Here is a 22,359-nt window from a genome sequence, read left to right as displayed (position 1 = left end):
TAACAGTGCAGGCAAGAGAACAGCAACAGCCTGACTTCTGTTGGGTTTGTACTGCTCGTCTGCATTTCCCGGAGTGTGAGATTTCTACTTTGTGTCTGAATAATTTATCCATAACCTAGACAGTGTGGTCACTTCAATTGTTGGGCTGTAATTCCGCAGCTTTAAAAGCAAATCCCATGGGCATAAGGCCAATTGCTTTTTTATCTGTTTTGGAGTCTAAATTAGTTTCCCTTTGATTTCTGTTCTGGGCAAGGAAAGGGAAAATGTTCCTCTCTCTAGCAGCAATGTTCGAAGTCCCCCTGGCTCTGGGAGGCACTCCTAACCCGGCGGCATTACCTGTCTCCCTGCAGGGATGCCAGTAAGACAGCAAGCAGCCCGCCTACCTCCCCACGGCCTGGCAGCACCACAGCCACGTCCTCCGCAGCCACGAGTAACATGATCCCCCCCCGGCACCAGAAACCTGCTGGCGCTGCAGCAACCAAGAAGAAGCAGCAGCAGAAGAAGAAGAAAGGAGGCAAGGGAGGCTGGTGACGAGAGCGGCTGCTGAGCTGGCCATGTGAGGGACTGAAGCTCTCTGCTGTAAAGTGCTGAGAACAGAATAAAGGTCAGAGTAAGAAGCAGCACAAAGTCACAGCTTCCTTCACGCTGTCTTGAAAAGGTTCCTCCTGGGCTTTGTTTCCTCTGCAGTGGGAAGGGAAGGGAAGGTTTTCCTCCGCCCATCCCCGCTCCCTTTCCTAACTCGCTGCCCGATGCTTCCCTCGGTTATTTGGGGGGAGGGGGAGGAGGCTTATGGTTCATTTGCTTACTGAGTCAGACTGTTGTCCCTCCCGGTGTGCCCGTGGCCCCCTGCGGCAGTTACACTAACACAGGGTATTTCCCCAGTCTGCTGTAACTGTAAGCAGTTACAGCAGAGAATCAGCTGGAGTGATGAGTCTTGACAAACATGCCACATTACTGGCCTCCCCACAGGCCCTTGCTGTCTCTGGGCTGCCTGACAAAGCCCTCAGCTAGGTGACAGGAGGGCAGACATTGGACACGGAGCCTATGCGCTGCTGTCTGGAGGCGGCTGTGCATGGCGGAAGGGACAGTTCACTATCACTCCATTTTGTGTCTTGAGTTCTGGAGAGCCACATTCTTAAACGTGTCAATTAAGAACAATCTGAGGTTGCGTGGAGCAAGGTGCAGGCGACCTGTGGCGCCTTGGCACTGTCTGTAGGCTTTGATTTCCTCTAGCCAAACAGAGCGTGTGAGAATGCTGCTTTGTTAGCAGATAACGCTGGCCTTCAGGAGCGCTGCGTGTGTGAGCAGCCCACGCTCTGCGTTCTGGGTTCTGTGAGGAACAAACTCTTCTGGAATGAGGTGGGGCATTGGAAATGGTGCACTTCTCCTCTGGGGTCGGAGTGCTGAGCTCTCTGAGCATCTGCCCTGTGGTGTCTGGCATTGGAATACTTTGTTTTCAGGGTCTGGCCATGTCCAAGGGACACAGTCCAGATTTTAGCCTTCATATGTATTATGACCCGTGTGGGTGCAATCTTCGGGGGTTTAGGAATATGCAGCAAGATGATGTAGACAATGCCTCATGGACTGCTTCTCCTGCTGTCTTACTGATGCACACTCCTGTGCCAGCCTAAAGCCCCTGAATTGTAAGATGGTGTCTGGGGTTTTATTCCGATATTTGTAGGGATAGTGCACTGGAATGTGATAGCCACTACGGGGGTACCAGTCGCACTCAGCTCCTTGCGAAGAAATGAGCATAGGAGTTGGCTCTTGGGGGCCCCTGGGCTGGTTAGGCTTTCTCCGATCTGCTGTGATGGTACCTCTTTAAGGATGGGAGTCTTGCTTCCTCCACATTTGTGGTAGCCGTTAACTCTATGTGATTGAAATAACGAAGCCTGGCAACCCCAGACTGCCTTACAGACAGCACACTGTACATAGACTGGTGCACAAGTGTCACTGGATCTGCAGGCTGCAGTTCAGATCGCCAGGCCCGCTAAGCTGGGATGGATTTATTGCATGGCACAGAAACAGTATTTCTTACTGTAGCAGAAACTCCTGGAGACCGTCAGACAAAAACCATAAGCAAAGGAACTTCCGTACTTGCATTTCCAGCTACCAACATGTCAGACACACTGCTTTTCAGTCTCAGTCACAATCGTTGCACCATCTCATCTTAGCACTGTAGGGGCGCATAGCTCCTGGGTTAACCAGCTACAGTCTAAGAAGCAGAAACGTTCGGAGGACAGTTGCTTGGCAATTGCTAGCAGGTAGCAACAATCAGGGTAGAAAAGGAAGCATGTGTGGACTGGAAGGAATTCTCTAGCAGCAGCTGGCTCCAAGACCAAGTTACAGTGAGTATTGTGCTTTGGATGGCAGGCAGATCGGGCACAAAAACACATTTTTGTGCTACTCTTTTGTATAGCACAAGAGAATGGGCTGAGAACAGGGGTAACTGAACAAAACACAATTATTTTTTACAGAAAGAACCCGAATGCAGTGTTAGAAATCACTACGTCTATCACGTGTATGGTCTCTAACTAGAACTATGAAGAGTAAATCATAACACACTAAGCAACTTTCACTCTGGCTTTCGAGTGTATATATTTAGATGTTTGCAATCTAGTTTGGAGAACTCTACATTCTTAATAATCATGGCCAAAACGGTCAAATGTGAAGACTGGAAGTTCAGACACCACAATAAAAATGGATTGATTTTTGCTGAGCAATCCCAGCTCCTGTTGACTTCAACTATAGAGGCATGACCAGTGTTTCCATCTTTCTAATACACTCTTGGACAGTATGTACTGATTTGGTTGGTGCCAGGATCTGTAGTGGCTATATACAGAATATGATGGCTGCTGGCAGGGGGGAGAGCCGTTTTCTCTCCTCTTCCAATCACAGTTGCTTCTCCTTTAACTGTAAAGCCCTTCCGAAAATGCTGGTGTTCATACAGTGTAGTTTTTCTCTCTCCCCGCCCCGCCCCCCCTCCTCCCCCTGTGCCAGCCAAATGTAGTATTACTAAGCTCTATATCAAAGCTAGAGGGAGGTTTAAACTAATAACTGGCTTGTTTTCCTAGTCAACAGTAGAAATAGGCATCTAAGTACCACATTTTTTTGAGTGGAAGTTTACAGTTGGACTATAATAGATCAGTTTCTATGTAATCCCGCTGGCAACTTCCTCCATGCTCCTCTTGCAATGTTGCAAAATAATTTTGCAAAGAAATTGGGTAGGGAAGAGGTATGTAGAGCGGAAGAAAGTGTGTGCTAGGAGTGAGGCATTTCGAACTTGGGTGTAAATTGCACTAGTAGAGGTTAGGTGGACAAAGTTTGGCACAAACTACAGGCTTTGTAAAATCAGTCTTTTAGAAAAATCTAAGACTAAACGCAATACTGCCAGTGAAAACAAACATTGCCCTGCAGAATCTGCTTCCCAGCCTTTATAGCAGTGGTTCTCAACGCGTGGGCCACTTGCGACCCAGTCAGCACACAGCTTTGGCCCATTTGACATCCTCAGAGCCATACAGGTAGTATAATGTGTGGCTGCGGCCCACGTAACACATAGAAAGCTGCAGATGCGGCCCACGATGGTAAATAGGTTGAGAACCACTGCTTTATGCACTACCCAGCATGAGAACCTGAAACTGACTAAACCCGCTAGTCTGTTTCATCATCCCAGTGACCATAAATGTGAAAAGTGAACAGCATAACCCAGGAAAATTAAATTTGATTTTTAAAAATCTTTGTTTTAATCCTCTTCCACTAACTGTAGCTAATAAACAAGATCATGGGTTGAAAAACTGTTTGTGTTCCTTTTTAAATTCCAACGCATAGTGCAAGTAAAATACCCCCAGGCTGTGAACTTCAAGTCAGCCTAACTTTTTAGAAAATCTATTTAACATTCAGGGCCAGATTTTCCAAAGTGCTTAGCACCCAGCAGCTCCCATTGTCCTCAATGGCTGCAGAGTTCTCCATTGTTCTCAGTGGGTGCTGAGTGCTTACAGGGACTTTCAGAAGATGGACTCCAAAACTGCCATCTCGTTAGGCACAGTGAACTTAAACCACCCACTGAGAAAATGAATTCTCCTGTACTTGAACTAATCCTGTTGGAGTCGGTGAGTGTTTACCATGTCCTGACAATGACGACATCTGTGCCAATCCTCACCCCTGGAAAGACCTGGTTGCTGGGGGGGGGGGGGGGGAGCGGGGGGGAAGGCTGTGTCCGGGAGTGGGCTGCTTTGCAAATACCAATTTACCAGAGCTAATCAGAAAACAGCTTTTCCATCCTGTGAGAAATTGCGATATTTTGATATTGAGATGAGATGCTGAAACCTTCAAATATTTATTGAAATGAAATGTTCTGACTCAGAGATTATCAAAACAGGAGGTTTTCACCTGATCCAGGAAATCCAAGAGTGGCTATTTTGAATTCAGTTTTCAGCGCAGTAGGGTGGATGGACGGAGGTTGGAGGACCTACACCTGCAAATAAAATAATTCCCAAGAGGGCCTAGGATGCAGGAAGGGGCAGCTACTCCCCCTCATTTGGCCAGGAGGTGGTGCTGCAGGATTTGAGAGCATTTTTCAGGGGTGTAGGGTAGCAAGTAAGGGACTGCCTGCCAGGACTGTGGAGAAGGGAGCTCCCCTGTGGGCAGGGGGAGGGAATCTGAGACGGTGACCTATGGTACCACCTCTGCAGGAGGGCACCAAGGGACCCATTCAGGAGCTGGCAGCAACCTACTATCCACTGTAGCATTGGGCTGGCTCTCCCCTGTACCTCCTGGTGCAGCCCCTACCTGCAGTGGGCCTGGTGCACACCACTGGTGCCATGTGGCTCCCTATAGTCTGTCTGGGTCTCCTTGCTGCTCCCTAAAGCTGTGTATTGCTGATGCTGTCTCCACACTGCACCTAGCATCACTTGCATGTATTATGTTGCTTGCATCCACGGTGCAGCAGCTGTGCTTCACTTAGCATCTCCTGCTTTTGGGGTGCATGGGGCTCACTGTGGTCATCATTAAGGCTAAGATTATGGCACGGAGGTCATGGATTCTGTGAGTTCCAGAGACCTCTGGGACATTCTCTGCTTCAGCCCTGGGGTGGCAGGGCAGGGGGTGGCAGGGGGCCCCTGCACCTCCCAGCTGCTGGCCCTGGTGCTCTGAGCCGCTGGGGGGGGGGGGTGGAGCTCTGAGACGCCGCAGATGGCAGGGGGACCTGGATAGTCCCTGCAATCAGGGCTCGGGCTCTCATCCACCCATCAGCCCCATTTTGTCATGCTTATTTTTAGTAAAAGTCAGGGGCTTTTTTTGTTTATTGCCCGTGACCCGTCTCTGACTTTTACTAAAAATAACCATGACAAAAACTTAACCTTCCTCATCGCTCTTTTGTTAGCCTCCTAAAGACAACCTGAAGAATTCTACAGTCAATTTCTCATTTGAAACCAATGTGTTTTATTTCTAACTTTTCTAAAACAACAACTGGGAACTGCTAACTGTAACTTCTTGTGCTTTGGGGGGTAGGTTACAGTAACAGTACAGGTGCGCTCACATCTTCCCAAGGCTCCCGATTAGGTTCCATGCACACAGGCAATCACCGTCACCGAAGTGGATTCTGCTGCCTCCTCCGCCTCGTGGCAATTTGGTTCGCTTCCTGGGGTTTGTGATGCAGAGCTTCCGCAACAGCTCCTCCACTCAGCAAGCCCCAGCCTCGGAAGCTGGTCTTTTCTTCTTCCCACCCCAAAACATTGCCTAGTCTGTTTCATCATCCCACTGACCCTGTCTGCTTTGGCCTAGCAGTTCTCTGAGGGGGAACAGCCTCTGAAAGCGATCTTTTTGTTGTCTGGGAGTCCGACACGTGCTGAGCATCCCTCCCCGCCTTCCACTTCCTCTCTCTGGGCAGGGGTTGAGGGGAAATCAGTGAATAGGCCCTGCTCCCAGCAGTCATGGGGCTCAGAGAGAGACAGGCCCTGGCCTTCCGTGCTACCTGTGGCCAAAGAGGAACCTTGCCCCTACATACAGAACAGAGAGTCTAACAGAGAGCATGCCACGTGCACTGAGACTTCATGTGGCTGCCCTGAACCAATCTGAAACAAGTGCCTTAGCCGGAAATGTGTTAACCAGCCTTACTGATTATAGGCAGTTTTATGTACTAAATGCCACCTCGTGGCCGAACTAGGGCATTTCAACGTGAGACACTGACCAGGAAACAGTGCAAATCCTGTAACATACACCATTTTACGTTTCCCCCAATCAATTGTAGGATTGCTCTATTAAAACACGCTACAGTTCACCCTTCTTTTCCCCAGCTGTATATAACAAATTTATGGAAATAAGCTAGACTGCTATAAGATACCTTAATACCAGTTTATCTGCTACCACACTAAGGGTTGCAGCACTGAACTAGTTTAAAAGAAACAGGTAAAAACTTTGTGCAGGACCACACCTTACATTAGACCTAGGTCAGAAAGAAAGAAGGCTAAAGGCTTGATCCTGTAGACACTTAGGTGCATGCTTAGCTACTTACCAGAGCAGTGCTGCTGAAATCAGTGGAATTACCCATATGAGTAAAGTTACAATATGTTTATATGTGTTAACATAAAGACTGGGCCATAATTTTGGGCTAACCACCTGCATTTTTAAAATGTGAAATGAAAAAACAACAGCCGTCTTAGTTATATGCAAATACATAGGATATAAATGGAGATGGCCAAAAATATAAATGTAATTGCATGTAATATTAGAAATGTTTTAATATTTTAACTAGGATAGCTTTGTGTGTGCTATTACCCTGTGGTATTAGCAGCCTGAGCATTGCAGTGATTTGCTAATGGATGAGAGGCAGAAAGAGAAACTGACTAATTTCTTTTCACTGTGTCCAAGCCAAAATAAATTAAAATGGGAAAACACCAATAATAAATGTCTAATCTATTAAAGTTTAAAATTCTGTGTGTATGATCAATGATGGCATTAATAACTTGAGAAAGGAAATGTTGATAGTTTTTAAAATGGCATTTAATTTGATAGACAATGTCTGTTATATCTCTAGAACTGGATATTCAAAAGAACTCCGCTCTAGAATCATAGAATCTTAGGACTGGAAGGGACCTCGAGAGGTCATCTAGTCCAGTCCCCTGCCTCATGGCAGGACTAAGTATTATCTAGACCATCCCTGACAGGTGTTTGTCCAACCTGCTCTTAAAAATCTCCAATGATGGAGATTCCACAACCTCTCTAGGCAATTTATTCCAGTGCATAACCACCCTGACAGTTAGGAAGTTTTTCCTAAGGACCAACCTAAATCGTCCTTGCTGCAATTTAAGCCCATTGCTTGTCCTTGCCTCAGAAGTTAAAGAGAACAATTTTTCTCCCTCCTCCTTGTAACAACCTTTTATGTACTTGAAAACTGTTATGTCCCCCCTCATTCTTCTCTTCTCCAGACTAAACAAACACAGTTTTTTTCAATCTTCCCTCATAGGTCATGTTTTCTAGACCAGTGGCTCTTAACCTTTCCATACTACTGTACCCCTTTCACCTCCCCTAAAAACTACTTGCTTACAAAATCAGACATAAAAATAAGAGTCACAGCACATTACTGAAAAGTTGCTTACTTTCTCATTTTTATCAGATAATTATAACATAAATGAATTGGAATATAACTATTGTACTTCTATATTTTAGTGTATGGTATGTACAGCAGTATAAACAAGTCATTGTTTGAAATTTTAGTTTGTACTGACTTTGCTAGTGGTGACTTTTATGTAGCCTGATGTAAAACGAGGCAAATACCTAGATGAGTTGATGTACCCCCTGGAAGACCTCTGTGTACCCCCTTGGGGTACGTGTACCCCTGGTTGAGAACCACTGCTCTAGACCTTTAATCATTTTTGTTGCTCTTCTCTTGACATCCTCCAATATGTCTGCATCTTTCCTGACATGTGGTGCCTAGAATGAGACAATACTCCAGTTGAGGCCTCATCAGCATGGAGTAGAGTGGAAGAATTATGTCTCATGTCTTGCTTACAACACTCCTGCTAATATATCCCAGAATGAAGTTTGCTTTTTTTTGCAACAGCATTACACTATTGACTCATATTTAGCTTGTGATTCACTATGACCCCCAGATCCCTTTCTGCAGTACTCCTTCCTAGGCAGTCATTTCCCATTTTTTATGTATGCAGAGGTGGTCAGATTTTTTTTTGGTGATAATAGTTTGACTAAAAATGCCATTTTTGTCAATTGAAATGATTTGGAAAAATGGTGTCTATTTTGATGAAATTTCATTTAAGGGGGGAAAAATCAGTGTTGGCAGGGACTGTAGGAGGTCATCTAGTCCAACCCCCTGTTCAAAGCAGGACCAATCACCAGACAGATTTTTGCCCCAGATCCCTAAATGGCCCCCTAAATGATTGAACTCATAACCCTGGGTTTAGCAGGCCAATCCACTGAGCTATCCCTCTCCCCCATACTAAAACATCCCATTTGACATTTTTAAAATGGAACACTTTTGTTTTGAAATTACTTTTTGAAAGAAAATTATGTATAAAAATATTTTTAAAAAGTTTAAAAGGGTGAAATTGTAACAAAATATTTCAATTAACCCAAAATAATTTTTTTTTGGGGGGGGGGGGAGATTTTGAATTTTGGTTTCATTCCTCAAATGGTTTTTTTTAATTGTGGAATTTGAAAATCCAGGCTCTGCCCCTCCCTCCACTGCTCCCGTGTAGGCACCTGACAATTTGGCCAATTCATTTAAGTGCCTACAGGAGAGCAGCTGCGTACTGACTGTTAAAAATCAGGCCCACAATGTTCTTATTACAGTATCAGCCATGTTTGATTCTGTCTGCCAGGTTACATTGCTGTCCATGGTCATAGGCAGGGCCAGATTAACACTACTGTGGGCCCGGCCCTATTAGATTTTGTGGGGTCCCTGTATACAAGTTTTTTTCCTGGGAGGGAGTTTGGTGCAGGAGGGGGCTGGGGCAGGGGATTGGGGTGCAGGAGGGGGTGCAAGGTGCAGGCTGTGGCTGGGAGGCGCTTACCACAGACCACTCCCAGGCAGGCTGCCTGCCATGACCCCACGGTGCTCCCAGCAGCAGCCAGATGCTAACAGGGGTAGTCAACCTATGGCACGCGTGCCAAAGGCAGCACGCGAGCTGATTTTCAGTGGCACTCACACTGCCTGGGTCCTGGCCACCGGTCCGGGGGGCTCTGCATTTTAATTTAATTTTAAATGAAGCTTCTTAAACATTTTAAAAACTGTATTTACTTTACATACAACAATAGTTTAGTTATATATTATAGACTTATAGAAAGAGACCTTCTAAAAACATTAAAATGTATTACTGGCACGTGAAACCTTACATTAGAGTGAATAAATGAAGACTCAGCACAGCACTTCCGAAAGGTTGCCGACCCCTGTGCTAGCACATCTCTGCGACTGCAAGTGCTGCCCCTGTAGCTCCCATTGGCTGGTTCACAGCCAATGGGAGCTGCGGGGACGGTGCTGGGGTCGGGGGGAGCATGCAGAGCCACCTCTCCCCCACCAGGTTCCACAGAGACATGGTAGCAGCGGGCCGATTCTGGGAGCAGTGTGGGGCTATGGCAGGCAGGCACCCTGAGTGCCCCACTGTGCTGTGGGAGTTTTAGCAGCCCGGAGTTGGAGATTGCTGCCTGTGATTTACTTTTGAGGGCCCCCCCTTGAGCTGGGGCCCTGGGCTGCAGCCCCTAAAGCCCCTGCCTTAATCCAGCCCTGATCAGAGGCACTGGGACTAGGGGTGCTGGGGATACGGCAGCACCCCTGGCTTGAAGTGGTTTCCATCACACACAGTTTACAGTTTGGCTCAATGGCTCTCAGCACCCCCAGGCTACACATTGTTCCAGCCCCCCTGTCCATGGTGACACTAGTGCACAGCTCACGCCAGGGGAAATCGAGTCACGTCATAAGCAGTGGCTGGGGAGGGGGTTTGCCAGGGCAATGTGGATCTGACTGAAAGCAGCTTTGGACATTACTCTTGGGTTAGACAGGGATTGAGAATGAAGAAAACACCCTTGTAACATACACAACAAAACAACCCTCCAAAGGTGGGTTTTGCAGCGACCCTCGCAGCTGGGAGCTCGGGGTCCGTGGCTGGGTGGCGAGAGGAGGAAGGCGAAGGGCGCGGTGCAGCCGGGGGAGGAAGGGGGACGCTGCGGGGACCTGGTGCCGGTGTGACAGCGAGGAGCCGGCGCGGGGCCGCGGCTAATCGCGGCAGGGGAGGCGGTGCTCAGGCGGGCGCGGGAGCAGGGCGGGCCCGGCGGCGGTACAGCCCCCTCCCGCCTGGCTCCGGGCGGGCCGGGCCGGGGATCGCGCAGCCGGGCCCCACGCCCAGGCGCTTAGCGAGGAGTCCCGCCCTGCCGGGGCAGAGCCGCGATGGGCAGCAGCCTGCGGCGGGCAGGGCTGGCAGGCGCGGCCCTGGCGCTCGGCGCGGGCGGGGCCTACGCCGCCTGGCGCTACCTGGCCCGGGACCCCGGGGGCCGAGCGCTGCCGCCGGAGCCGCCGCTGGAGCCGCGGGCGGGCGGAGCCTGCGCAGCGGCCGGGGAGCAGGTACGGGGCCGGGAGCGGGGTTCTGCCGGGCTGCGAGCTCGCCGGGGGCCCTGGGCGCTCGGCCCCTCTCGGGCGCCTGCTCCGTGGCTGGGTCCCCGGGCGCTCCCCGGCCGGGCAGGTCCGTGCGGACGTTGAGGCCCCGCTGGGAGATCACCGGCCGGAGCCGCGGGACCAGCCCGGCCCCAGGGATTCAGGGCGGGGCTTGCCCGGCAGCCCGCTCTCGGGCCCCGCAGAGCGGGGCGGGCTGTGGCCAGGCCTCCCTGCAATCCCGGCACAAGCGAGCCGAGCCAGCCTGGGCAGGCGCTCTGCCCGCCCCCCGGGCTATCGAGGCTAAGGCTAGATTAGCCTGAACGGCCTTGGGGGAAATCTTGTTAGTGCCGAGTGGAAGGACTGATCAGAATAGAAACCGCCTGGAGCGCCTCTCCCAGCTCCGCCCAGGGGCTGCCGGGCCAGGCGCAGCGGGGACCGCACCGCAGAGAGCGGGCTGCACATGGTGACTTTAGCGGACTCATTCCTAGTCGGTCCCTTCTTTGTCTTGTCTCTTGCTGGGGCAACTAGTGGGTGCCCTTTGTTACCGGATTGAGGAGCTGCCCTGCTGTAATGAACTGGCAACCTATTAAATGCTTATTGCCACAGGGGCTTTATCTGTCTAAGACCCACCGTTCACAGCTTCAGAACTAGTCAAATGCAAATCCTTCCATGCCAAGGTGGCTGCAACCTCACTCTTACTCTCCTGTTAAAACCATAGACACTCCTGTTACACTCTTGATTTCTGGTACAGGAGCAAACTCTTCACACAGAAATGCAGACTGGGAGTGTCAGAGAGGCCTATGTGATTTAGGCATGTGGTTCCTATTGACCACTGAGGACAGCTGTGTGCCTGACTCCCCTGGGGGCTTTTGGAAATCTCACCCCTAAGCAATATGCTCTCTCCATCCTGTATCTACCTATTTCTTCCAGGGTAACCCAGCTTTGCCTGTCTAGGAGAGGCAGGGCTGACTTTCACACAGAGCTGGAGAGCATTCTTAAGAGGTTAAGGATTAGCCTGGTTTGAGTCTGACAGGGTGATCTCAGGCTCTTGTTCCCACTTGCCCACAGTGATGCTTGAAAAGCCTTTAAAAAAATAAAGAAGGTTATTGGGCCCAATTTATCGCTGGCATAAAATCGCACACCCGTGCTGAAGTCAATGGAGTTGAACTTTGCTTTCCCCAGCAGTGGATGGGGGCTAGGAAGTGGAAAAGCCCATTATTGTAAAGTTCTTTCTTTTCTGAAAGTTTCCCTCCCCTCCCCCCTTGATCAAATCCTGCGCTGAGCAAACACTAGAGTAATTTGGGACAGCGGGATCTGTAAGTGCAGACCCATGTGGTCATGTAAAGCCAGGGAAGGCCTGATCCAAGCCCGCTGGGAAGACTCTGTGTGCTTCTGTGGGTTCGTGTTAGTGGAGCCCCTGGTGGTCTCGGGGGAGAGACAGCTCTTGAGTTAACTGGCCACTGTGATTTTTCAGTTGGACTTGTAAATGTGACTTACATGTAGAAAAAGCACTGGGCTCTGCTCTTCATTGGTGCAGTAGGATTTCATAATCCTACTGCTCCACTAGTGCTTCTTCGAGAGAGGTCCCTGTGGGTGCTCCACTTCAGGTCAAGGTGCGTCCCAGCGCCTTCGATCAGCGATTTCTACGCACGCGCAGTGCCTGCCTCTCGAGCTGTCAGTGTTTGAATAGCGCGTGCACGGCCCGGGCTCCTCAGTTCCTTCTCTACTGTCCCCGGCTAGAGACGGAGTGCAGCAGTGCTCTCAGATGTACTCAGAGACAGTTCTGTGTCTCTGTTTAATTTAGATAGTTTAGTCATGGAGTTACTATTTAAGAAAAATAGTTTAGTTTTTAGAGTTGTTTAAAAAATAATAAAAAAAAACCCTCGGCTACGGACATGCCTGGCTTCCCCAGCTTCAAGAGACGTGCCTCCTGCAACGAGGCCATCCCTATCTCGGATGGTCATTCACAGTGTGTACGCGGTTTGGGGGAGTCTCATGTACCCCCAAAATGCGTCCTCTGTAATAAGCTTAAAGCACAAATCCACAAGGACAAGGAGCTAAGACTGAAACTGCTCCTCTTAGAAAACTGCCTCAGACCCACATCTGACTCTGGCCAGCAAAGCTCTTTAAAACCCTCAAGGGAGAAAAGTAAAACAAAGAAACGGCCAGCATCCTCCCCCGTCAGGAGCCGCTCCTCAGCAAAGAAGTCTCAAATGACTTCCCCCTCACCACTGCCCGCTGCTCCACGGCTCAGCACTTTTAACTCTGCAGGCACCGACTGTCAGTCGGTTGCTCAGCGTCCTGGTGCCGAGGCTCAGGGCTTTCAGCTGCCTGCCTCCTACAGCTCTCCTCGGCAACCTTTGACAGCACAGTGCCGAGAGCTGTCACGGTGCTGAGAGCACAAGCAGAGACCGCAGCACCGCCCTTTGATCTTGTGGCACCGCTTTCTCACCCGCCGCAGCTGACGCTCCCGGCATTGAGCCGCCTCATGTCGCCTGCCTGCCCGACAGTGCCCATGGCTGGGGCACCTACTCCTGTGGCACAATATGCATCCCCAGTGCAACCTTCAGTGCAGCAGATGCCTCTGCAGACTTTGCCTGCACCAACGGCAGTGACACCAGCTCTACTTCAGTTAACCCTCACTCCTCTCCTGCCTTATCATTCGGCACCTGGAGTCACAGCACCACCTCAGTTCTTCTTCGAGAGATGTCCCTGTGGGTGCTCCACTCCAGGTGTTGGTGCGTCCCTGCGCCTTCGCTCGGAGATTTTTCGTAGCAGTACTTGTACTGGCCACGCATGCGCAGAGGCTGCCCCTCGCTGTGAGTCTAGGATAATAGTACGCATGCGTGGCCAATCTCCTCAGTTCCTTCTCTACCGTCCCCGGCCTGAGACGGAGCTCAGCAGACTCGTTAGGAAATCCCTCACTTTCTTACAATTACCTGTTATAGTAGTTAGTTTGTTGTCAGTTCTTGTTAGTCTAGTTTATTAGTTCTTTATCTGTAAAAAAAAAAAAAAAAAAATTCTCTCAGCCGCAGCCGCTTCTACCATGCCTGGCTCCACAGGCTTTAAGCGCTGCTCTAAGTGCAAGGATGCTATCCCACTCTCTGATGGCCATTTTCTTTGTATAAAATGCCTGGGGGAAACACACATTCCCCAAAAATGTGCTCACTGTACCAAACTCAGTTCCAGGGCACGAAAGGACAGGGAGCTCAAATTGAAACTGCTCCTCCTGCAGAAGTCTCTCGGGTCAGTTTCAGACCCAGCCGCCGACTCCGGCTCTACTGCCCGACACAGCCCCCCTGCTTCAAAAAACCTGAAGAAAACTTCAAAGAAGAGGCAGACCTCTCCAACAAGGAAGTTGGTGAGGCACAAAAGTGCCTCAGGCAGGTCAACAGTTTCCCTGCCTGTGTTTCCTCGCCTCAGCACTTTTGAAGAGCCGGGCTCCTCAGGCACCGCACGAAAGCCGCCTCAGGTTGCGGCGGCGCGAGGCTCCGGTGCCGAGGCTTCAGGCTTTCAGTTGCCTGCCTCGTTTATGGCACCGTTCGGCACCGAGATGGACGCGGTGCCGACATTTCCCGCCCTGGCTGACCCTCAGCGGGCTGATGTTGCCCCCCCCCGGCACCTACCACGGCACCGGCAACCGCGGCACAGACTGACAGGGAGATCAAAGGCAAAACCCCTGCTCAGAGGAATGTTCCCTCAGGGCAACTTCCTCCTCCACAGTTTTCACCTCATTCAGGAGCCTCACCTCTTCAATTTACTCAGACAGCAGATCTATCGGTGTCACCTATTCTGCAGTCTCCCCTGATGACTGCCTGTTTTTCTCCAGTGCATGACTCAGGATCAGAACAACCTTCCTCCAGTGAGGAGGAAACTGATCCACAGGCAGTTTTTTCTCCTGATCAAGGCTCCCACACCCCAATCAACAGGGGTTACAAACAAATCACCTCAGCCTGTTATCAGGATCCTGCCCCATGGGGAGTGAACCCTTGGATGGCACCACCTATGCCCTACCCACCACCATGGCAATGTTGGGCACCATGGGTATCGTACCCACGAGAACGCATGCGCTACGGCACTTCGACCAGGCGCAACGCCGGTTTAGCACCGCCACGTGACGGATCTGCCGGTGACATAAGATACCAGGCAGCACCGTCACGCTCCCAGGAGCAACTGAGTCCTGCTCCTATTCCAGCAGAGCCCGACGTAACGCCTGAGGAAGCCTTACTTCCCCTTCCTCCAACACCGTCGGATGACTATGCAAAATTCCAAGACCTCTTTAAAAGAGCTGCCGGTGACTTAAAAATTAACTTGGAGGAAGTCACTGAACAACAGCATGAGCTAACAGACATCCTGCAGCCCTCTTCTTCCTCTAGAGTGGCATTGCCAATCAACATAGCCCTTTTAGAACCCGCTAAATCCATCTGGCAGAATCCAGCCACAAGCCTACCTACCTGTAAACAAGCGGACAGGAAGTATTTCATCCCTTCAAAGGGCTCTGAATTCCTTTTTACCCATCCGGCGCCAAACTCATTGGTAGTGGACGCAGCGAACCAGAGGGCCAAACAACAGTACGCCCACTCCACCCCAGCCAACAAAGACAGTAAACGCCTGGACCTCTTCGGCCGTAAAGTATATGCATCCTCGACACTACAGTTTCGCATAGGTAATTATACCGCAGTCCTTGCAAAATATGACCACAAAAACTATAGTAAGTTCATGGATTTTATTGATCACATCCCAGAGCAGAAGAAACAACAATTCACAGCTCTGGTTTCCGAGGGACAAACCATATCACGCACCGCTCTCCAAGCGGCCCTCGATGTAGCTAACACTGCAGCAAGGTCGACCGCCACAGCAGTGGTCATGCGACGGGGTTCATGGCTCTCTTCCTCCTTCTTCCCTCGAGAGGTCCAGAGCACCATTGAAGATCTTCCCTTCGACGGGGAAAAACTTTTTGCCTCCACCACAAACGACATGCTTCATTCGATGAAGGACGCAAGAGCAACCCTCCGGTCCCTAGGCCTCCAGCCACCTGCGACCAGAAGACGACAATTTAGATACCAACCTTATCAACGTCCACGCTACCCCGCATTTACACAACATTCCTATAGACCGCAGGAACAACAGCAGCCGCAACAACGCCAAAGACCAAGATTCCAACGTCGTCGTCCTAACTCTACAGGGGCGCTGCAACCCCCTCCAACTAATAGGCAGATTTGAAGCATTGGTCGAGGGTTTAGAAAACAGCGTTCCCACTTCAGCCAGCACACCTATCTTTGGACACCGCCTACGACCATTCTCTCATCAATGGCAACAAATTACATCCGACAAATGGGTCATAGAGGTAGTTACAATTGGATACGCCATCCCCTTCCTCTCCCTCCCTCCCACCCACCCACCCTCCCCGTCCCTCTTCAGGGACCCATCTCACGAGCAACTACTCTTCCAAGAAGTGCAGCATCTCCTTCAACTGGGAGCAGTAGAAACTGTGCCAGAACGACACAGAGGGAAGGGGTTTTATTCCCATTATTTCTTAACAGAGAAGAAAAATGGGGGATGGCGACCAATCCTCGACCTCAGGCGGCTCAACAAATTTGTCAAAAAGCAAAAGTTCAAGATGGTCACTCTCACCACTATAATCCCAGCGCTGGAGCAGGGCGACTGGTTTTCAGCCCTCGACCTACAGGACGCCTATTTTCATGTGACTATACACCCGTCCCACAGACGATTCCTACGCTTTACTCTCGGCTCCACACATTTCCAATACCGGGTTCTCCCCTTCGGACTGTCCACGGCCCCCCGTGTTTTTTCCAAGATCCTAGCCGTAGTTACAGCCTACCTCAGAAAACAAGGGGTCGTAATATTTCCTTACCTAGACGATTGCCTCCTCAAAGCTTCAACGTTCGACGAAGCTCTCCGATCCATACGACTTACCATCGATTGTTTCCTATCTTTAGGCCTGCAAGTAAACAAAAACAAATCCACATTATACCCCACTCAACATCTGGAGTTCATAGGGGCATACCTAGACTCCCGGACGGGGTTGGCATCTCTCCCACCAGCCCGCTTCAATTCTATAAGTCAATTGGCCACAACGATTCGCAACAGTCCCCAGGTGACTGTCCGGGACTGCCTACAAATACTAGGTCACATGGCCTCGTGCACCTCCGTCGTCCAAAATGCACGTCTACACATGAGGTGCTTCCAAGCGTGGTTGGCCACAGTGTACAGACCGAATGTGCACCTTTTAAACAAGACTCTCTCCATACCTATCCGAGTCAAAGATTCTCTACAGTGGTGGACAATTCACTCCAACCTCTGCTCTGGAGTCCCCTTTCTTCAGCAGGCTCCATCCCTCATACTGACGACCGATGCATCTCTGACAGGATGGGGTGCACACATGTCTCACCACACAGCCCAGGGGCTTTGGTCTTCAACCGAGTCCTCTCTCCATATAAACGTCCTAGAACTTCGAGCCATTCGCAATGCGTGCCGTCAATTCCTGCCACTGATCAAGAACCAACACGTACGCATAATGACAGACAATATTGCATGCATGTTCTACGTGAACAGGCAAGGGGGAGCTCGATCCCACTCTCTGTGCACAGAGGCTTTGAAGCTCTGGAACTGGTGCATTGCGAACAACATCCGGGTATCAGCGGCCTATCTTCCCGGAGTGATGAATACCACAGCGGACGAACTAAGCAGACGTTTCCCGTGGGATCACGAATGGGAATTAAACGAGCACACCATTCACAACATATTCCGCATTTGGGGCTACCCAGAAATAGACCTCTTTGCAACTGCAAAAAACAAGAAATGTCCCAATTTTTGCTCCAGAGCAGGGCTAGGCAAACATTCCTTGGGAGACGCATTCATGATCCCATGGAACCAAAACTTACTCTATGCGTTTCCCCCGATACCGGTTCTGAACAGGGTCCTGATAAAAATACGAACAGAGGGGGCCAAGGTGCTCCTAATTGCCCCATCATGGCCCAGACAGCCCTGGTTTCCGTTTCTCACCAAAATGTCGATTCGACCACCAATCCCCTTGCCTCTCATTCCGAACCTCCTATCACAACAACACGGCCGTTTTCTCCACCCCAACCTACCCATGCTCCACCTCAAAGCCTGGTTCCTCCATGGTTCTCCCAAAAGGAACTAGATTGCTCTGAACAAGTTCAAAGAGTGCTCCTACATAGCAGAACACAATCTACTCACACCACCTATCTATGTAAGTGGAAACGATTCACACACTGGTGTTCAACTAAACAACTTAGTCCCACGTCAGCATCTCTTCCGCTCATACTTGAATACCTATTGGGCCTTAAGCAATCCGGCCTTTCTTCCAGTTCCATCAGGGTCCATTTAGCTGCTATTACAACTTTTCATGACAAAATCGATGATATTTCTGTATTTGCTCATCCGATCACCAAGCGCTTCCTCAAGGGACTACAAACCCTATACCCAGACATAAAACCACCCACCACTCCGTGGGACCTTCATCTAGTTCTATCTTGCCTAACTCAGCAACCATTTGAACCCCTAGCCACGTGCTCCCTTTTACACCTTTCGATGAAAACAGCATTTCTAGTGGCAATTACCTCCGCCAGGCGGGCAGGAGAAATAGCAGCTCTTATGGCAGACCCATCATATACGCTATTTTTCAAAGACAAGGTTACCCTCAGGTTACACCCCAATTTTCTTCCTAAGGTACACTCGTCATTCCACATTAATGAGCCGATACACTTACCAACCTTTTTCCCGAAGCCACATGCGAACTCATTCGAAGCCTCAATGCATACACTAGACGTACGTAGGGCCTTGTCCTTCTATTTGGATAGAACCAAACCTTTTAGAAATTCTTCCAGACTTTTTGTCTCCATCGCGGAGCGTTCCAAAGGTACGCCTATTTCTACCCAGAGACTTTCGAACTGGATTTCCCAGTGCATCCGGTTGTGCTATCAGATAAAGAAAGCTACACCTCCAGACGGCATCAGAGCACACTCCACTAGATCTATGGCTGCCTCTGTAGCATTCTTACGCAAAGTTCCCCTGGCTGATATCTGTAAAGCAGCCACCTGGTCCTCTGAGCACACATTTGTTAAACACTATGCCCTTACTCAAGGCCCTCTATCTGATATACGTTTGGGCAGGGCTGTACTATCAACGGCGTTCCTATCAGATCCGAAGTCCCTACCTCCTTAAGATATACGGCTTTTAAGTCACCTGGAGTGGAGCACCCACAGGGACATCTCTCTCGAAGAAGAGGAGGTTACTCACCCTGTGCAGTAACTGACGTTCTTCGAGATGAGTGTCCCTGTGGGTGCTCCACTACCCACCCTCCTCCCCTCTACTTCGGAGTTGGGGTAGCCTCCGTTGTAGAGAAGGAACTGAGGAGATTGGCCACGCATGCGTACTATTATCCTAGACTCACAGCAAGGGGCAGCCTCTGCGCATGCGTGGCCAGTACGAGTACTGCTACGAAAAATCTCCGAGCGAAGGCGCAGGGACGCACCAACACCTGGAGTGGAGCACCCACAGGGACACTCATCTCGAAGAACGTCAGTTACTGCACAGGGTGAGTAACCTCCTCTTTTTACATCCAGGGGCCTTAAGAGTGTCACATACCCTCCCCCGCCCCCATCTCCACTACTCAGCACCGATCTATCACCGGGATGTTCAGCACCCTATCTGCAGTACTCCCCTACCGCTCCAAGCCTCTCAAGTGGAGGAAGAGGACAATGATCATGTTTTCCTCACAATATTCCTCCCAGGTTCGCTTACCTACAAGTGGGAGATGCACTATACCGCGCTCCTCCAATCCTAGTGGCTACCCACACTGGTATGGCAACCCCTGGATGGGACCACCTACCCCCTTTCCTGGGCAATGGCCACACTGGGGTCCATGGAACTACACCATGGCACAATCGAGCGTTCACCGTGCCGCCCGCAGAAAAGCTGTCAGGGGCTCCCCGATGCTTTCTTACACGGATAGGCAGATAAGACCTGAAGTAGTCGCTCTGCCTGCACAGGACATCACTCCCCATCCTATAGCGATACCACCATGGGAGGCCACCGTGTCCCCACTACCTTCCACTACTGATGTGCTCATCCACTTTCAGGAATTATTTAAAAGGGTAGCCGATGAACTCAAGATTATCCTGGAGGAGGTACCAGAAACCCACCACGAACTCACTGACATATTACAAGCTATCACCTCATCCAAAATAGCCCTACCAATTAATGGGGCCATCATGGAACCAGCTAAAATTATCTGGCAGACCCCGGCCACGATAACTCGCACTAGCGAGAGACTGGACCGCAAATATTTTGTCCCATCGAAGGGTTCGGAGTTTCTATTTACTCACCCATCACCCAATTCGCTAGTGGTCGAGGCGGCCAACCAGAAAAATAAGCACCGGCTTTTCCGATTTACCCCATCTGACAAGAACAAGAGACTGGACTCCTTTGGGCGCAAAGTGTATTCATCTACCACTTTGCAATTTCAAGTAGCGAATTACGCGGCGCTCTTAGCAAAATATGACCACAAGAATTATGCTAAAGTAATGCAATTTATTGATAATGTGTCGGAAGACAAACGACAACAATTCAAAGCGGTAGCGTCCGAGGGCCAATTGATCTCCCGCACGGCTCTTCAGGCCGCCCTCGATAGTGCAGATGCAGCTGCCAGATCTACAGCCACGGCCATCAGCATGCGGCATGCCTCATGGTTTACTTCTTCCTTCTTTTCCAAGGAGATCATAGAATATCAGGGTTGGAAGGCCCTCAGGAGGTCATCTAGTCCAACCCCCTGCTCAAAGCGGGACCAATCCCCAATTAAATCATCCCAGCCAGGGCTTTGTCAAGCCTGACCATTGATCACTACTCGTTGAGCCCGACCATCTAGCCAGCTTTCTATCCACCTTATAGTCCATTCATCCAGCCCATACTTCTTTAACTTGCTGGCAAGAATACTGTGGGAGACTGTATCAAAAGCTTTGCTAAAGTCAGGGTATTTCATGTCCACTGCTTTCCCCTCACCACAGAGCCAGTTATCTCATCATAGAAGGCAATTAGAAACCCTTGGTGAATCCATGCTAACTGTTTCTGATCACTTTCCTCTCCTTTAAGTGCATCAGAATTGATTCCTTGAGGACCTGTTCCATGATTTTTCCAGGGACTGAGGTGAGGCTGACTGGCCTGTAGTTCCCTGGATCCTCCTCCTTCCCTTTTTTAAAGATGGGCACTACATTAGCCTTTTCCCAGTCATCCGGGACCTTCCCCGATTGCGATGAGTTTTCAAAGATAATGGCCAATGGCTCTGCAATCACATCCGCTAACTCCTTTAGCACCCTCGGGTGCAGCGCATCCAGCCCCATGGACTTGTGCTCGTCCCGCTTTTCTAAATAGTCCTGAACCACTTTTTTCTTCACAGAGGGCTGGTCACCTCCTCCCCATGCTGTGCTGCCCAGTGCAGTAGTCTGGGCGCTGACCTTGTTCGTGAAGACAGAGGCAAGAAAAGCATTGAGTACATAAGCTTTTCCACATCCCCTGTCACTAAGCCAAGGTGGTCGCCTGCCATATTTACTATTCTTTCTACGCATCGGGATGGTTTGTTCCTGCAACCTCAATAAGGATTCTTTAAAGTACAGCCAGCTCTCCTGGACTCCTTTCCGCCTCATGTTATTCTCCCAGGGGATCCTGCCCATCAGTTCCCTGAGGCAGTCAAAGTCTGCTTTTCTGAAGTCCAGGGTCCGTATTCTGCTGCTCTCCTTTCTTCTTTGTGTCAGGATCCTGAACTTGACCATCTCATGGTCACTGCCTCCTAGGTTCCCATCCACTTTTGCTTCCCCTACTAATTCTTCCCTGTTTGTGAGCAGCAGGTCAAGAAGAGCTTTGCCCCTAGTTGGTTCCTCCAGCACTTGCACCAGGAAATTGTCCCCTTCACTTTCCAAAAACTTCCTGGATTGTCTGTGCACTGCTGTATTGCTCTCCCAGCAGCTATCAGGGTGATTGAAGTCCCCCATGAGAACCAGGGCCTGTGATCTAGTAACTTCTGTTAGTTGCCGGAAGAAAGCTTCGTCCACCACATCCCCCTGGTCTGATGGTCTATATGCTAAAGTAATGCAAAGTAAAGACTCCCACCACGACATCACCCTTGTTGCTCACACTTCTAAACTTAATCCAGAGATTCTCAGATTTTTCTGCAGTTTCATACTGGAGCTCTGAGCAGTCATACTGCTCTCTTACATACAGTGCAACTCCTCCACCTTTTCTGTCTTGCCTGTCCTTCCTGAACAGTTTATAGCCATCCATGACAATACTCCAGTCATGTGATTTATCCCACCAGGTCTCTGTTATTCTAATCACATCATAATTCCTTGACTGTGCCAGGACTTCCAGTTCTCCCTGCTTGTTTCCCAGGCTTCTTGCATTTGTGTTTAGGCACTTAACATAACTCGCTGATCGTCCTGCTTTCTCAGTATGAGGCAGGAGTCCTCCCCCTTGCGCTCTCCTGTTCGTGCTTTCTCCTGGTATCCCATTTCCCCACTTACCTCAGGGCTTCGGTCTCCTGGTGAACCTAGTTTAAAGCCCTCCTCACTAGGTTAGCCAGCCTGCTTGCGAAGATGCTCTTCCCTCTCTTCGTTAAGTGGAGCCCGTCTCTGCCTACCACTCCTTCTTCTTGGAACACCATCCATCCCATGGTCGAAGAATCCAAAGCCTTCTCTCCGACACCACCTGCGTAGCCATTC

The 22,359-nt window shown here is 50.1% G+C and overlaps 1 protein-coding gene across 1 annotated transcript in view; it reads left to right on the top strand.

Annotated features, from left to right (window-relative positions):
- SRP72 (signal recognition particle 72) overlaps nt 1-603 on the top strand; it is a 54,291-nt gene extending 53,688 nt beyond the window's left edge. The window contains exon 19 of the mRNA XM_065404766.1: nt 351-603. Within this exon, the coding sequence (XP_065260838.1) occupies nt 351-531 (181 nt within the window). The 3' untranslated portion in view covers nt 532-603. The remainder of the gene's footprint in view (nt 1-350) is intronic.
- The last annotated feature ends 21,756 nt before the right edge of the window (nt 604-22,359 follow it).

This window comes from Emys orbicularis, chromosome 5 (genome assembly GCF_028017835.1).
Source record: "Emys orbicularis isolate rEmyOrb1 chromosome 5, rEmyOrb1.hap1, whole genome shotgun sequence".
Lineage (NCBI taxonomy): Eukaryota > Metazoa > Chordata > Testudines > Emydidae > Emys > Emys orbicularis.
This window is presented reverse-complemented; position numbering and strand designations above follow the sequence as displayed.